The following is a 17,685-nucleotide window of genomic DNA, read 5'->3' on the forward strand; positions in this document are numbered from 1 at the left end:
AGATCTGATGCTATATTTCTTAAAGCTGAGTGCCAGTCTTTCTCTTTTATGAAAATTATACTCATGTATGCTAATGGTAAATAGGCACAAATGAATTTAAAAAGGCAGATGGCAAAACAATATAGGAAGTAGATAAATCTGAACTTGCTTCCTCAACACCAAACCCACCACCTCATTACAGATACTTCATACTAGCTCTGCACTGACCCACAATTACTTTTCCTTTGAAGGGTAGGTTTACAAAGAAATCTGCAGCACAGCCATTAGCACCTACATGGCAACTGTGTGTGCCAGCCTGTTTAAGCCATCTAGAGGAAACCTTCCTAGCCTCCTAAAACTCCCAACCGCTAATCTGGTTCAGGTTCACTGACGATATTTTTATGATCTGGACTCAGGGCTAAGGTACTCTAGCCACATCCTTCACGATCCGAACTTCTTTTCTCTCATGCACTTAACCTGGTCATCCTCTACCCAAAGCGCCACCTTTGTGGACGGTGACTTCCACCTCTCTGATGGCTCCATCCACACATCTGTCCACATTAAACCCACTAAACACCAACAGTACCTGCGTTTCGAAGAGCTGTCGTCTCTTCCACACAAAAATTCCCTCAAAAAGGTCTTTGCGGGCAGGCAATATCCCCCCAAACTTAATCCAAAAGCAGATTTTCTGTGCCATATTCTCACAAATCCCCTATTTTCTCACCACCTCCAAGAATCAGCTACAAAGGTGCACTCCCATTATCACCCAGTATCACCATGGACTAGAAAAACTGAACCATATCCTTTGCAAGGGCATTGATTATATCTCGCCCTGCCCAGAAATGAGGGGCATCCTACTTAAGATCCTTCAAGATCCTCCTAAAATAGTGTTCCATCACCCTCCAAATCTATACAATATCCTAGTCCATCCCTATGCCACTCCCACTCCCAATCCCTTACCACAGTAGTCATATCCCTGTGGCAGATCTAGGTTCAAGACCTACTCAGTCCACACACCCAGCACCTCGTACCGCAGCCCTATCACGGGCTAACCATACCCCATCAGAAGCCAGGATACCTGTGAAAGTAGCCCATGTAATATACCAATTCTGCTGCAAACACTGCACAGCCTTTTATGTTTGCATGATTACCAACCAGCTGTCCATCAGGATGAACAGGCACTGCCAGAATGTTGTCAAGTACAAAGTTTACCATCCGGAGGCAAAACATGGAGCAGAGCACAATGTGCTCAATTTCCATAGCTGCTTCACAACCTTAGCCATCTGAATGCTTCCCTTCTCCCCCAGCTTCTCTGAACTACGTGGATGGGAGCTACCCTGACAAGACATCCTCTGCTCCCATAATCATCAAGGCCTGCAATCTCAGGTAAACCACTGTCCTTGCGACCTCCACCAAATAGTTTCCCCTTCCTCCATCTTGTCACTCCCTTCCAATTCATGACTCCACATCACATTCAGCAAGTGCTACTTCTCACTGGCCTACTACAATCAAGCCAGTCCAAATTCATGCCACTCCTTCCTCCTGCATTCCTAGCCAGAAAACCAGCCGTCTCTCTCCGAGCCACTAGGACCACACCCTTTCCGTGTCTCTTGCTTCACTCTCCCTCTAACCACCCCACATGGCACTACCCGCACAACAACTATTACACCTGCCAAAAAATAGGATTGGTATTGATACTGTTAGTCTTGCTGGCATCATGTAGGGATGCGCATGTTCACGCGCGTGCACACACACACACACACACACACACACACACACACACACACACACACACACACACACACGTGCGCATGAGTGGTGTGTGTTTTTATGACTGTGAAAGCTAGCAAGGTTTCTTTCTTTTGTGTGTGCCTGTCAACAACTCAAAACTTCTGCTTTTTCGTTAATGGTCTCTTTCAATCCTAAAGTGGAAGAAAGTTCCTTCAAATTTTTTACACACAAACTAGAGTTTATGCTTCAGACTTTTCTCTTGCAGTACCAAGTAATATTACGGCTTCTGTACCTCTTCAACAAGTTTTTATGTGATCATTGCTACAAAATCACATGTTCATCTGTACTATTAAAGACTTGAGGAGTACCATCAGTTACTCGTAAAATACTTACGTAACACAGTTAACAAATGTTACCACAAGATATAGAAAATTATTGTCTTATAGACAAAGGAATAAGCACACTAGGGGGAAAATAGTAATGCACAGTGGCATTTTAAAATCATACAAAAAGAGTGGTAAGCCACAATATTTGCTCACGGTGATGATGAGGATCAGTTAAATGGTATCACCCTTAATTTATATTTTATTTCCCTACTTGTACAGTTCTTGGATATCTAGCAGTTTTAAAGTACAGAAAGACTAAGCTGTATGAAAATAATTACATAAGCCTTCAGTTTTTATAGATAGCAATTGCAATTTCAGTCTCCTAATAAATTCAGCCAATTTCTTTGTTTCAAATTGTGTCATTATCTCATATCCATGCAAAACCTCTTATGTTCTAGTAATAATCCTGAGACCTATAGTGAGTCTTCATTTCCTGGAAGACAATCGAGTTCAACTGTGTCTGGTTACCAAGATGTTAAGACGACACTTTCTTCTCAGACAGGTACTACATGTATGTTATGATATGCACATATTTTGTTGCAACAAGCAAGTCGTAGCATTTCATGTTTAGCATCAGTATTTGATTCACTAATTCAGACTTCCAAAAAAAACACACATTAATTTAGATGCTCAAATTCCACTTATAGACACAGGTTTCTAAATTTAGAAATACATTTGGCTGTACTTTTTCAGTTAACGTTATTATGAGAATTTATGACAAAAAATGGTGGTGGTGGTGGTGGTGACGACAGCAGAACTTGATCTTGGTTTCAGAGTTGTGTTCCTTCCAGATATGCCTTATAATATATGCTAGAGAGCTTTTTTTGGGGGGGGGGGGGGGGGGTTGCTCTTGTAAAGCTTTTGTTCATTACTCTTTAACCTTTGTCTTTCAGACAAGCTGAAAGACCTCAGTTTGTGAATTACTAAAAAATTTCTGATAAGCAGGAGAACCAATGGCAGGCTATTGTTTGGCTTATATTCCACAGGCCAGGCATTAAAAAATTTTTAGCAGCACTAATAACTGAAAGTATATGTTGGCAGTTTCATATGTCCTATCTGTATTTGTATATGTTGTCAACATCCTTGAGCAAATTATTACAGCTTAACAAATTTTGCCTACTTTATGCAGGAAGTAATTTTCAATGACTAAACTATTTTATAATTCTGTTTTAACTGTAATTTTTTAACCTTGGCAATGTAGGATCAGCAGAAATTTTTCACTCTACTGCAGAGTGTGTGCTTAAAATGTCCTGGCAGATTAAAACTGTGCTGGACTAGAACATGGGCCTGGGACTTCACTTTAAGCAGGCAAGTACTCTACTGACTGTGCCACCCAAGCATGGCTCACAACCTGCCCTCAGAGCTTTACTTTTGCCAGAACCTCATCTCCCACCTACCTAACTTCCTTTCTTCCAAGAGTGTTAGATCTGCAAGTCTCACAGGAGAACTTCTGTGAAGCTTGGAAGGTAGGAGATGAGGTTCTGGTGGAAGTAAAGCTGTAGGGACAGGTTGGGAGTTGTGCTAGTTCAATTGGAAAAGCACTTGCCCGTGAAAGTCGGAGTCCTGGGTTCAAGTCCTGGTCTGGCACACAGTTTTAATCTGCCAAGAAGTTTCAAATAAACGGCAATTTGTTTTGTAACATGGGTTTCACTTCTTTTTATTTATGAAGCTTCTTCAGTTGCCTGTAATAAATGTTTGTTTTATGTGTATAATCATGTAATAATTACATATATGCTACTACATTAAAGTTTTTTTGTTTCGCTCCTGTTCTTAGGTGAGAAACAACGTTTTGCAGTAGACATTTTGCGAGGTTACATTACTTTCTGGTTCTAGTTATGATTTTTGATGTTAATCCATGTAACGTCCAGAAATTGTACTTAGTTGACCTGTGTACACCACGATGTCTGATTTGGCACTCATCAAACATATTTTGGTTGAACGTTTGATTTCCATGGCTCACTGTGTGTTGATTGTGAGTGTTCACTGTTCATAGTGTTGCCAACTGTGTTTTCCATACGTCTTATATTTGTGTTGTGGTGTAAGCATTATATACTGGTAGCACAAAGAATGAAATCGTTTGCTGAAAAATAAGTGCTTTACAGAAACACACTTACCTTACAATGAACATTTGTTTGATATACCCATTTTCCACTCATTAAGAGCAGAGACTCTTGTCAGTAAAGCGTTTATTGAAGTCTATGGTGCTGCGTACAAAGTCATTCCCAATGGAGAGTGCTGCTATTGTTAATAGCCACTCTTAACTCATAGTACTTTGCAGAAAAATGTTATCCTCTTCAGGGTAGAGAAAGATGGCTTCATCTCATATGATGTCACTGGTATAGTAACAGTCACTTCAACAGTTTCATTTTTTCACTAAAAGGCTTGTACAAGTTATTTTCAAATGGGAATTGCAGAAGGGGGACAGCACTTGTGAGGGTTCTAAGCTCATTCCACATGTATAATACCTGAAGCTCTGTTCTCAGCTTATTGCATTCAAAGAAGGCATATATTTTGCAAGGCCTCTGCAGCAGCAGCAGCAGCAGCATCTGGGGAAATTGACTTGCATACAAAACACTCTTTCCGAATTAAATAATTTGCAGATTTGCAGCAGCGAGATACTCTGTAAAGTCAAAGCATTCAGCAATCTGGACAATAATTTTTGTCTCGCAGCTTCTTTGGCAACAACAGTTTTTGGAATTTGTTTCCCTATCTTTGTCTCTTCTCAGGTTGCAGCAGCTCTCTGCACATGAAAATCATGTCAGTGACATCTTGGACATGGATCCCTTGTTGTACAGTCAGTGAGTCAACATGTGGCACAGTGTGATTAAATACATACAACCAAAATTGAAATTCTGCGTTACTTTGTCAAGACATAAGCTCAGCTTGCTCAAGGCATTCTACAAGTTACTCTCTCTTTTCGTACACAACTTGCACAGTTCTTGGTTTAAAATTCCATCTCGTGTTGGAAACATAAGGGACATTCCTGTTCACCATGTCAGTTAGTACCACTACTCTCTATGAAGAACTACGAAAAAAAACTAGGAATCTCGTTAAACCTTTCATGGCTATGTGCATACATGTATGCTTAGCAGATGGAGTTCCCAGATGGACAGGTGTACATGTATGCCTGGCAGGTAGAATGGCCAGATGGCTAAGGGTATTTACTTACTTTTGGCAGGCAGGAAGGCTTGGCGATTGGGCACAGGAACAGGTAGACATGCACAGTAGAATGACGACCTGCTGTTGTCTGCATTTCAACATTCCTGCTAATGCTGTTGTTAACTATATATATATATATATATAATTTTTTTTTAAAGGCAAGCACTACAGCTTTCATCTGCTCCTGATTCCTTTCTACTTAAGAATTGATCAAATACATACAGTTTGATTTCCTAACATACACAAGGCAGATGACGCCAGCATATGTAATCTGAAGGGCATGAGTTATTCTAATGAACTGACATATCAAATCTTATAAAATGCTAGCAGTGCACCAAAATTCTGGCAATTTCTCATCAACACTCTCGGCTGCATGGAACAGAAAATGGCACACAAGAACAAGTAATTGTAATTTGATTTCCTGTCTGGAAGTACACATGATACAAACATTTATATTGTGAAAAGGCACAAATTATCCTACAGGAATGGTGTCTTCAATGTTTCTAAAGGCAAACAGTGTAGCAAAATACTTGCAGTTTCTCAACAACACTCGCCGCTGCCCAGAATAGAAGAAAGTTGAGTTTACGGCATCGTCCCTAGGAACTATTCACTTAAAATGTTAAATCTTGAAATGTATTGATCTGATGTTGTTGTTGTTGTTGTTGTTGTTGTGGTCTTCAGTCCTGAGACTGGTTTGATGCAGCTCTCCATGCTACTCTGTCCTGTGCAAGCTTCTTCATCTCCCAGTACCTACTGCAACCTACATCCTTCTGAATCTGCTTAGTGTATTCATCTCTTGGTCTCCCTCTACGATTTTTACCCTCCACACTGCCCTCCAATGCTGAATTTGTGATCCCTTGATGCCTCAAAACATGTCCTACCAACCGATCCCTTCTTCTAGTCAAGTTGTGCCACAAACTTCTCTTCTCCCCAATCCTATTCAATACCTCCTCATTAGTTACGTGATCTATCCACCTTATCTTCAGCATTCTTCTGTAGCACCACATTTCGAAAGCTTCTATTCTCTTCTTGTCCAAACTATTTATCGTCCATGTTTCACTTCCATACATGGCTACACTCCATACAAATACTTTCAGAAATGACTTCCTGACACTTAAATCTATGCTCGATGTTAACAAATTTCTCTTCTTCAGAAACGCTTTTCTTGCCATTGCCAGTCTACATTTTATGTCCTCTCTACTTCGACCATCATCAGTTATTTTACTTCCTAAATAGCAAAACTCCTTTACTACTTTAAGTGTCTCATTTCCTAATCTAATTCCCTCAGCATCACCCGATTTAATTTGACTACATTCCATTATCCTCGTTTTGCTTTTGTTGATGTTCATCTTATATCCTCCCTTCAAGACACTGTCCATTCAGTTCAACTGCTCTTCCAGGTCCTTTGCTGTCTCTGACAGAATTACAATGTCATCGGCGAACCTCAAAGTTTTTATTTCTTCTCCATGAATTTTAATATCTACTCCAAATTTTTCTTTTGTTTCCTTTACTGCTTGCTCAATATACAGATTGAATAACATCGGGGAGAGGCTACAACCCTGTCTCACTCCTTTCGCAACCACTGCTTCCCTTTCATGCCCCTCGACTCTTATGACTGCCATCTGGTTTCTGTACAAATTGTAAATAGCCGTTCGCTCCCTGTACTTCACCCCTGCCACCTTCAGAATTTGAGAGAGAGTGTTCCAGTCAACATTGTCAAAAGCTTTCTCCAAGTCTACAAATGTTAGAAACGTAGGTTTCCCTTTTCTTAATCTTTCTTCTAAGATAAGTCGTAAGGTCAGTATTGCCTCACGTGTTCCAACATTTCTACGGAATCCAAACTGATCCTCCCCGAGGTCTGCATCTACCAGTTTTTCCATTCGTCTGTAAAGAATTCGCGTTAGTATTTTGCAGCTGTGACTTATTAAACTGATAGTTTGATAATTTTCACATCTGTCAGCACCTGCTTTCTTTGGGATTGGAATTATTATATTCTTCTTGAAATCTGAGGGTATTTCGCCTGTCTCATACATCTTACTCACCAGCTGGTAGAGTTTTGTCATGACTGGCTCTCTCAAGGCTGTCAGTAGTTCTAACGGAATGTTGTCTACTCCCGGGGCCTTGTTTCGACTCAGGTCTTTCAGTGCTCTGTCAAACTCTTAACGCAGTATCTTATCTCCCATTTTGTCTTCGTCTACATCTTCTTCCCTTTCAATAATATTGTCCTCAAGTACATCGCCCTTGTATAGACCCTCTATATACTCCTTCCACCTTTCTGCTTTCCCTTCTTTTCTTAGAACTGGGTTGCCATCTGAGCTCTTGATATTCATACAAGTGGTTCTCTTCTCTCCAAAGGTCTCTTTAATTTTCCTGTAGGCATTATCTATCCTACCCCTAGTGAGATAAGCTTCTATATCCTTACATTTGTCCTCTAGCCATCCCTGCTTAGCCATTTTGCACTTCCTGTCGATCTCATTTTCGAGACGTTTGTATTCCTTTTTGCCTGCTTCATTTACTGCATTTTTATATTTTCTCCTTTCATCGATTAAATTCAATATTTCTTCTGTTACCCAAGGATTTCTAGCAGCCCTTGTCTTTTTACCTACTTTATCCTCTGCTGCCTTCACTACTTCATCCCTCAGAGCTACCCATTCTTCTACTACTGTATTTCTTTCCCCCATTCCTGTCAATTGTTCCCTTATGCTCTCCTTGGAACTCTGTACAACCGCTGGTTCTTTCTGTTTGTCCAGATCCCATGTCCTTAAATTCCCACCTTTTTGCAGTTTCTTCAGTTTTAATCTACAGGTCATAACCAATAGATTGTGGTCAGAGTCCACATCTGCCCCTGGAAATGTTCTACAATTCAAAACCTGATTCCTAAATCTCTGTCTTACCATTATATAATCTATCTGATACCTTTTAGTATCTGCAGGATTCTTCCATGTATACAACCTTCTTTTATGGTTCTTGAACCAAGTGTTAGCTATGATTAAGTTATGCTCTGTGCAAAATTCTACCAGACGGCTTCCTCTTTCATTTCATAGCCTCAATCCATATTCACCCACTATGTTTCCTTCTCTCCCTTTTCCTACTGACGAATTCCAGTCACCCATGACTATTAAATTTTCGTATCCCTTCACTACCTGAGTAATTTCTTTTATTTCATCTTCCATTTCTTCAAATTCTTCGTCATCTGCAGAGCTAGTTGGCATATAAACTTGTACTACTGTAGTAGGCATAGGCTTTGTGTCTGTCTTGGCCACAATAATGCGTTCACTATGCTGTTTGTAGTAGCTTACCCGCACTCCTATTTTTTTATTCATTATTAAACTTACTCCTGGATTACCCCTATTTGATTTTGTATTTATAGCCCTGTATTCACCTGACAAAAAGTCTTGTTCCTCCTGCCACCGCACTTCACTAATTCCCACTATATCTAATTTTAACCTATTCATTTCCCTTTTTAAAGTTTCTAACCTACCTGCCCGATTAAGGGATCTGACATTCCACGCTCCGATCCGTAGAACGCAAGTTTTCTTTCTCCTGATAACGACGTCCTCCTGAGTAGTCCCCGCCTGGAGATCCGAATGGAGGGACTATTTTACCTCCGGAATATTTTACCCAAGAGGACGCCGTCATCATTTAATCATACAGTAAAGCTGCATGTCCTCGGGAAAAATTACGGCTGTAGTTTCCCCTTGCTTTCAGCCGTTCGCAGTACCAGCACAGCAAGGCCGTTTTGGTTAATGTTGCAAAGCCAGATCAGTCAATCATCCAGACTGTTGCCCCTGCAACTACTGAAAAGGCTGCTTGCCCCTCTTTAGGAACCACATGTTTGTCTGGCCTCTCAACAGATACCCCTCCGTTGTGGTTGCACCTACGGTACGGCCATCTGTATCGTTGAGGTACGCAAGCCTCCCCACCAACGGCAAGGTCCATGGTTCTTGGGGGGATCTGATATTTGAGACTTTAATAGGTTCCAGACATTTATATTGCTAGTGCAAACCTCAAGTTACAGAATTTTCCAATCACAAATAGAAAAACTCTTACCATTTTTCTAAACCAACTTTTTTGTAGCCCAGGTCGAACGTATAAGAAAAAGCTTGGATTAGTTTTGAAATTCCCTTTCATGGTTATCAAAAACTACATCCACTTTGACTGTGCAGTGTGATACTGATGTTATAAAGAATGTTATTGAAGAGTGGTTGTATACATACTGGAATGTGTGATTAGTTGATTGTGGACACAGTCTTCAGCATTGTATGGCTGTCAGCCAGTCTGTGGTGAGGCACAAAATACGTTCGCCCCCTTCAGCTGTTCGGACAGGCTGGGTACTTGGCCCTAACAGCTGCGAAAGGATTAAGGCCAGCAAAAAAAAAAAAAAAAAAAATTAATGCCCATATTCTGACTTATTTGTAGGTTAAAATCAGATTCAACTTACAGGCACTACTATGAGCAAAATAGGTGTGTTTAAAATGTTCATTCAGAAGAATCTGTACACCTGAATGATGAACACTAATTACAGCTGTGCCTTGTAGCTCTGAGAAATAACTTTACTTGTATTATCCACAATATCCAAGAAAGATTCTTTAAGCAATTCTGCTAACATTTTCGAATCACATTCATGAGAGGCGAGGAAACTTTAAAATGTTTCTACAGGTTTACCCACAGAAAAAACAATTCTGATAACTATAAAAAACTGTGAAATTGTTGCAATCGTTGCCTTATTTGCGATAACTGATGCAAAATTAGTGGCAACAATTTTCTTTCTTACTCAATTATGGCAAACCTCCCGTGTACAGGAAAGGAAATCATATTGAATTTGTTTACATGTGCCTTTGAAAACAGAAGCCTTTGAAAGATGGTTGCTAAGTGTAGCATTAACTCCAGCAGTTGGATCTAGAAGACCACAGAAAATTCCTGTATTTGATGAACCACCGTATTCGTAATATCCAAGAAGTGTGAGTTCAGAAACACCACAAACTATAATACAATACACAGTTTTATAGAGTATGTAATGATATTCGCAAAACTGATCAATGTGTCTTCCAATTGACTGCCTATAAGCACTATCCACTTGTTGCCTAATATCTCGTTTCTCTAAAATATTGTGCTCTGACTGTGTAGTCATATAATTATGATCTGAATTGCTAATGTTTTTTATCTTCTGTGATAAATTTCAGGCAGCGCCTATACCTCTTAGCGTCCAAATCGTTTCATACCACCATTTAATTTTGCAAAGAACAAACACAGATAACAGTACATTTTGTTTGTGATATCACAACTGCATATCCAGTCTATTTTCTCGTAAATGTCTGGTCTGAAAATTTCTTCGATTTTATTTTTAATTTTCTTGACTATCTGGAGATCTGTTATCAGTCGTCTTAAATCCTTGATACAGAGCTTATCTTCAAGTGACAGGGAAAACAAATTAGTTTCCCTTAACCTCTGCACTGTAACATCACTCACATTGATTTAATATTGTTTTCAGTAAGAAAAACAGCCTTAGTTGTGAATGACAACAGAAGCTTTGTTGTAGACACAGCACATTTGAGAAATCACATCTTCAACCACACAGCTGCATACTGAATCTTCCCACATGACTAAGAGTAAAAGCTGGTCACAGTATTGGTAACTTAACTGTAACAAACAAAAGAAAACTACCGCTTGTCATTGCTAACTAGACTCGTATTGTTAATGCACTTCCAGATATGTAATTACTCATAGTGATGAATGACACAACAGGTATCGTAAGTTACCAAATAGTGCAGATATGAATTAGATCCAAAATCTGCTATTTATGTGTCACATTGGCAGAAAGGCTGGGGAGGAGGAGGAGGAACCATGCTTTGGCGAGATTCAACATCGGAGGGGAAGTGGAGACTCCTTGTGGATACATGCCAGACCACTCCTCCAGTGCTCAGAATGGGAGAAACCTCATGCCCCCACTCCCTTCTCTACTTCTCTAACACTCACCAACAAACTCAGCAGCTGGAATGTGGTCTTTGGTGGGTGCATAACCAGATTTTGCATATGGGTTGAGCCAACCCTGTGAGAACTGACCACCAGTTCCAAATATGACTAGATGTTTGCAGGGAGGTTAATATATATTACTAAAGAGTTATGTCACAAACAGAGGAGAAAGGATGATTTTTAATTTAAAATCTTTATGCACTGTAAAATTGTTCAGGGCATTAATATTTCAATGGAGATTCTGTTGCACCATAGGGTGAAGCCACTGTCCAATAGTGGTGATTAGCTTAACACAGGAAACTGAACACATCATAGCAAGAACACGGAAACATACACATAACAAACATATACGAAATACCAAAACACTCGCTAGTAATCACAGTCTGAAATATATACACAACAAAGTACAAAAACACACACACACACACACACACACACACACACACACACACACACACACACACCACCACCACCACCACCACCACCATACAAACCACCCAAAACAAACAAACCTGACGGATGCAGAATTAATGCAGAAAGAAACACAGAAACAGAAGCTGGAAGTACGGAAATAGTCTTTCCTCCCTTTCCTGAATACCTCTTAATGCATGGGCATGAACCTTGTAACGTAGAGCAGGATATGAAAATAACACCATAAAACTCCTAACATTACATGAAAACATTCATGTATGAAGTTCCCTTGTAGTTAACAAGATAGTAATGAACAAACAGTGTAAATAACAACTTTGTGATCATGTTAGCCACTAAAACAATAACAAGCTGAGATGTAGAACATATCCAGATTAAATAAAAACTTAACCTTAAGCGTGAATTACTTACTCATAAAACGACATGCATTACAGACCACTGAAGATGCTTCATGTGTAAAAAGAAGTGAAACGTGTATGGCACAATACAAATGGTCTTTCATTTAGTTGCAAAGACAGATGTCTCCAAGAATGTAGAAAGCAACTAAGAAATAGTGGAAAACATAAAAAAGATGAAATTTCTATTTACTGAAAAGCTGTTTTTCAAACAGGTACCTTTATTTTCCATCTGTTAAGAGTGTAACAGGTTTCAGTACACAAACAGCCATCATCAAATGAGTGTATGTAGAAGTAAAACATGCAAACCAATAGGTGCAGATGCTGCTTTAAATGCAAATTATTTTCTCAAAATATTTATATCATAATTTTAAAATAGTGAGCAGATCACACATTGACATTGTTAACCAAAAGAAAATATTTTACAGAGGACTCTCCTAGATTTTCTTCACATTTATAAGATTTAAAATTTAGGGCCCAGAGATTAATTTCTGTAAGTAGTATGATTCACTTCTCAGAGGCACTTGAGAAAATTGACTTTGAAAATTTGTGTGAGCTGTTTAAGTATGAAAAATTCCAAGTGACTTAACAGAGTTTCCATAGTTGTCATCATGAAGTTACTTGTTTAGTTCTCACTGGACAAATTTCTTTACCTTTTATTTGAATTCTCTATTTATTATGATACTGAAATGTTAATTGACAAATACTGGATCTTGAGTTTCTAATAGATACATCTCTTACTTTGTATTATTAATCACATGAAAATGTGAGTATTCAGAATAAATTAAAAATTGCTACAAATATGTGAAATGACAAATAGAAAATAAAATAGGGATTACAAATAAATACAAACATAGTATCAAAAACAGTATTGAGAATGCTTGAGATATGAGGAAGTTAGCAGTAGGATCTTCCAGACAAACACTTACGATGAGAAAGCACAAGTACATGAAACAAGTTTCTTATCTGTCTGCGTGCAGAACTGATCCATATGCCAGTGTTACTTATTAGTGCTCTTACAAGGAGAGGTCTATAGCGGTGGTATCAACTTTTTGAAACCAACTAACGTGTTATGCAGGTTAAGATCCCACACTCCAGCCATTCACCTTGGTGGGCCCTCATTTGCGGATAATTGACACAAAAAAATTTGGAATTTTGTTTGACATTCAGTAGCATTAAAAAGGTGGAGCAAGTAGTGTGGTTGCATGGTGTAATGGACAGGATAGTAGCTTCATGTGCAGGAGGTTGTGGTTCTAAATTTCGCCAGGTGCAGTAATTTTTATTTTTATTTTTAAATCCTTATCAAAATGACTGTAATCATCATTTTATTTGATTAATTGATTTAAATATATTTTTATATTTCCATTCCTTTGACACATCATTTTAATCATAATATCAACTTCTTCATTGGCTCTCATTTTTTTCCTGTCATTCTTTTTCCACATGAAATCTTTGTTCATGTGTTTTAAATTAATTTTATGTATTAAATTTGATTCAGGGGATTCTTTGATGACACTGATCATTATTTAATCTGCAGCGAAATTGGTATTGTGAGGCCAAAAGTGCAGGAGGTCAGGTCCATATGTAGGAGGATAAGAGTGGAGAAAATTCAGGATAAGGAAATCAGGCACAAGTACATAACAATGATCTCAGAAAGGTACCAGTTAGTTGAATGTAGTCAGTTACAGTCATTGGAAAAGGAATGGGCAGGGTACAGGGACACCATACTAGAAGTGGCTAAAGAATGTCTTGGAACAGTAGTGTGTAAAGGTAGGATGAAGCAAACACCATGGTGGAGTGACACAGTCAAGGCAACCTGTAAAAGGAAAAAGAAGGCGTATCAAAAATGGCTACATAATAGAACTCAGGTAGACAGAGAAAGTTATGTTGAAGAAAGAAACAAAGCCAAACAGATAATTGCAGCATCCAAGAAGAAATCTTGGGAAGACTTTGGAAACAAGTTGGAGACTTTGGGTCAAGCTGCTGGAAAACCATTCTGGAGTGTATTTAGCAGTCTTCGAAAGGGAGGTAAGAAGGAAATGACAGGTATTTTGGACAGGTCAGGAAAACTGCTTGTGAATCCTGTGGATTCCTTGGGGAGATGGAGGGAATATTTTGAAGAGTTGCTCAATGTAGGCGAAAATACGATCAGTAATGTTGCAGATTTCGATGTACAATGGGATAGGAATGAGGATGGAAATAGGATCACATTTGAGGAAGTGGTGAAAATGGTAAATAGATTGTAGTGCAATAAAGCAGCTGGGGTGGATGAAATTAAGTCGGAACTCATCAAATACAGTGGAATGTCAGGTCTTAAATGGCTACACCGGATAATTGAAATGGCGTGGGAGTCGGGACGGGTTCCATCAGACTGGACAAAAGCAGTAATCACACCAATCTTTAAACATGGAAACAGAAAAGATTGTAACAACTACAGAGGTGTCTCTTCAATCAGCGTTGTGGGTAAAATCTTCTCAGGTATTGTTGAAAGGAAAGTGCGAGTATTAGTTGAGGACTAATTGGATGAAAATCAGTGTGTGTTTAGGCCTCTTAGAGGTTGTCAGGACCAGATCTTTAGCTTACGGCAAATAATGGAGAAGTGTTATGAATGGAACAGGGATTTGTATCTATACTTTATAGATCTCGAAAAGGCATATGACTGGATTCCTAGGAGGAAGTTATTGTCTGTTCTTCGAGATTATGGAATAGGAGGCAAACGTTTGCAAGCAATTAAAGGTCTTTACATGGATAGTCAGGCAGCAGTTAGAGTTGACGGTAAATGGAGTTCATAGTTCATAGTAGTTTCAGGGGTAAGACAAGGCTGCAACCTGTCTCCACTGTTGTTCATATTATATATGGATCATATGTTGACAACAATAAGGCTGGATGAGATCAAGATGTGTGAACACAAAATAAGCAGTCTTGCATATGCGGATGACTTAGTTGTGATGCAAAGTTTGCAAAGTAATATTTCAGAGCTAGATCAGAAATGTAAGGACTATGGTATGAAGATTAGCATCTCCAAACGAAAGTGATGTCAGTGGGAAAGAAATATAAACGGATTGAGTGCCAAATAGGAGGAACAAAGTTAGAACAGGTGGACAGTTTCAAGTACTTAGGATGGATATTCTCACAGGATGGCAACATAGTGAAAGAACTGGAAGCGAGGTGTAGCAAAGCTAATGCAATGAGTGCTCAGCTACGATTCACTCTATTCTGCAAGAAGTAAGGCAGTACCAAGACTAAGTTATCTGTGCACCGTTCAATCTTTCGACCAACTTTGTTGTATGGGAGCGAAAGCTGGGTGGATTCAGGGTACCTTATCAATAAGGTTGAGGTTACAGATTTGAAAGTAGCTAGGATGATTGCAGGTACTAGTAGATGGGAACAATGACAGGAGGGTGTCCACAATGAGGAAATCAAAGAAAAACTAGGAATGAACTCTATAGATGTAGCAGTCACGGTGAACAGGCTTAGATGGTTGGGTCATGTTACACGCATGGGAGAAGCAAGGTTACCCAAGAGGCTCATTGGTTCAGCAGTAGAGGGTAGGAGGAGCTGGGGCAGACCAAAGAGAAGGTGCCTGGATTTGGTTAAGAATGATTTTGAAGTGAAATGAAATGTCGTGTGACGAGGGCCTCCCGTCGGGTAGACCGTTCGCCTGGTGCAAGTCTTTCCATTTGACGCCACTTCGGCGACTTGCGCGTCGATGGGGATGAAATTATGATGATTAGGACAACACAACACCCAGTAGCTGAGCGGAGAAAATCTCCAACCCGGGCCCTTTGGATTGACAGTCTGTCGCGCTGACCACTCAGCTACCGGGGGCGGACATTTTGAAGTAATAGGCTTAACATCAGAAGAGGCACCAATGTTAGCACGGAATAGGGGATCATGGAGGAATTTTATAAAGGGGACTATGCTCCAGACTGAACGCTGAAAGGCATAATCAGTCTTAAATGATGATGATGATGATGATGATGATGATGATGATGATTAAAACACATCATTGCGTTCATTGTATCTATTTCTCATTTTGTTTGAATTTCGTTATACTTGCATACCCTTCTTTCATTGAAATCATCATCTGCATTATTTTGCGCATAGTGCAGTAGGCATATAGGTTCTGTTTTAAATGTTTGTATCATGACTACCATGAAAACAAAATTGCACACCTGGTAATGAGAAATACATTTTTCACATCACTGCATAGTCAAAATAAATAGATTATTTGGTCTTTTGTTTTTTAACTGCTGGATCAGAATTTTCAAATAATTGAATATTGTAATAGATTGGTATAATTAAATTAATTTTTTATTATGATTTTCAGTCCAAAGACTGGTTTGGTGCAGCTCTCCATGCTACTCTATTGTGTGCAAGCCTCTTCATCTCCAAGTAACTACTGCAGCTACAGCCTTGTGAATCTGCTTACTGCATTCATCTCTTGGTCTCCCTCTACAATTTTCACCCTCCATGATTCCCTCCTGTACTAAATTGGTGATCCATTGATGCCGCAGAATGTGTCCTATCAACTGATCCCTTCTTCTAGTCATGTTGTGCCATAAATCTCTCCTCTCCCAATTCTGTTCAGAACCTCCTCATTAGTTACATGATCTACCCATCTAATTGTCAGCATTCTTATGGAGCATGACATTTAAACCTATACCCGTTAATAACAAATTTCTCTTCTCCAGAAACGCTGTTCTAGCCATTGCCAGTCTATAATTTATATACTCTTTACTTTGACCATCATCAGTTATTTTGCTACCCAAATAGCAAAACTCATTTAATACTTTAAGTGTGTCATTTCCTAATCTTAATTCCCTCTGTATCATCTGGTTTAATTCAGCTGCATTCCATTATTCTTGTTCTGCTTCTGCTGATGTTCATCTTATGTCCTCCTTTCAAGACACAGTCTATTCCATGCAGCTGCTCATCCAAGTCTTTTGCTGTCTCTGTCAGAATTACAATGTCATCAGTAAACCTCATGAAGTTTTTATTTCTTCTCCCGTAATTTTAATTCCTACTCAACCATTTTCTTTCGTTTCGTTTACTGGTTGCTGAGTTTACAGATTGAATAACATCAGGGATAGGCTACAACCCTCTCTCACTCCCTTCTCAACCAGTGCTTCCCTTTCATGCCCTTTGTCTCTTATAACTGACACATGGTTTCTGTATAAATTGTAAATAGACTTTTGCTCACTGTATTTTACCCCTACCTTTAGAATTTGAAGATAGCATTCCAGTGAACATTGTCAAAAGTTTTCTCTCAGTCTACAAATGCTATAAACATAGGTTTGCCTTTCCTGAAACCCACCTATGAGAAGTCGTAGGATCAGTATTGCTTCATGTGTTCCTACATTTCTCCAGTATCCAAACTATTCTTCCCTGAGTCAGTGTCTCCTGGTTTTCCATCCTTCTGTAAAGTATTCGTGGTAGTATTTTGCAGCCATGACTTATTAAACTGATAGTTCGGTAATTTTCACACCTGTCTGCACCGCTTTCCTTTCAGTGCTCTGTCAAATTCTTCTCACAGCATTGTATCTCCCATTTCATCTTCATTTATGTCCTCTTCCATTTCCATAATATTTTCCTCAAGTGCATCTCCCTTGTATAGACTCTCTCTATACTTC

At 39.2% G+C, this 17,685-nt stretch overlaps 1 protein-coding gene across 3 annotated transcripts in view; it reads left to right on the top strand.

The window, feature by feature from the left end:
* Positions 1-17,685, top strand: part of LOC126281242 (ubinuclein-1) — a 338,292-nt gene that overhangs the window by 309,939 nt on the left and 10,668 nt on the right. For all 3 annotated transcript variants that reach the window (XM_049980023.1, XM_049980024.1, XM_049980025.1), the window contains one exon: positions 2,495-2,598. In XM_049980023.1, coding sequence (XP_049835980.1) covers positions 2,495-2,598 — 104 coding nt within the window. The remainder of the gene's footprint in view (positions 1-2,494; positions 2,599-17,685) is intronic.

The sequence above is a fragment of the Schistocerca gregaria genome, chromosome 7 (genome assembly GCF_023897955.1).
Source record: "Schistocerca gregaria isolate iqSchGreg1 chromosome 7, iqSchGreg1.2, whole genome shotgun sequence".
Taxonomy (NCBI): domain Eukaryota; kingdom Metazoa; phylum Arthropoda; class Insecta; order Orthoptera; family Acrididae; genus Schistocerca; species Schistocerca gregaria.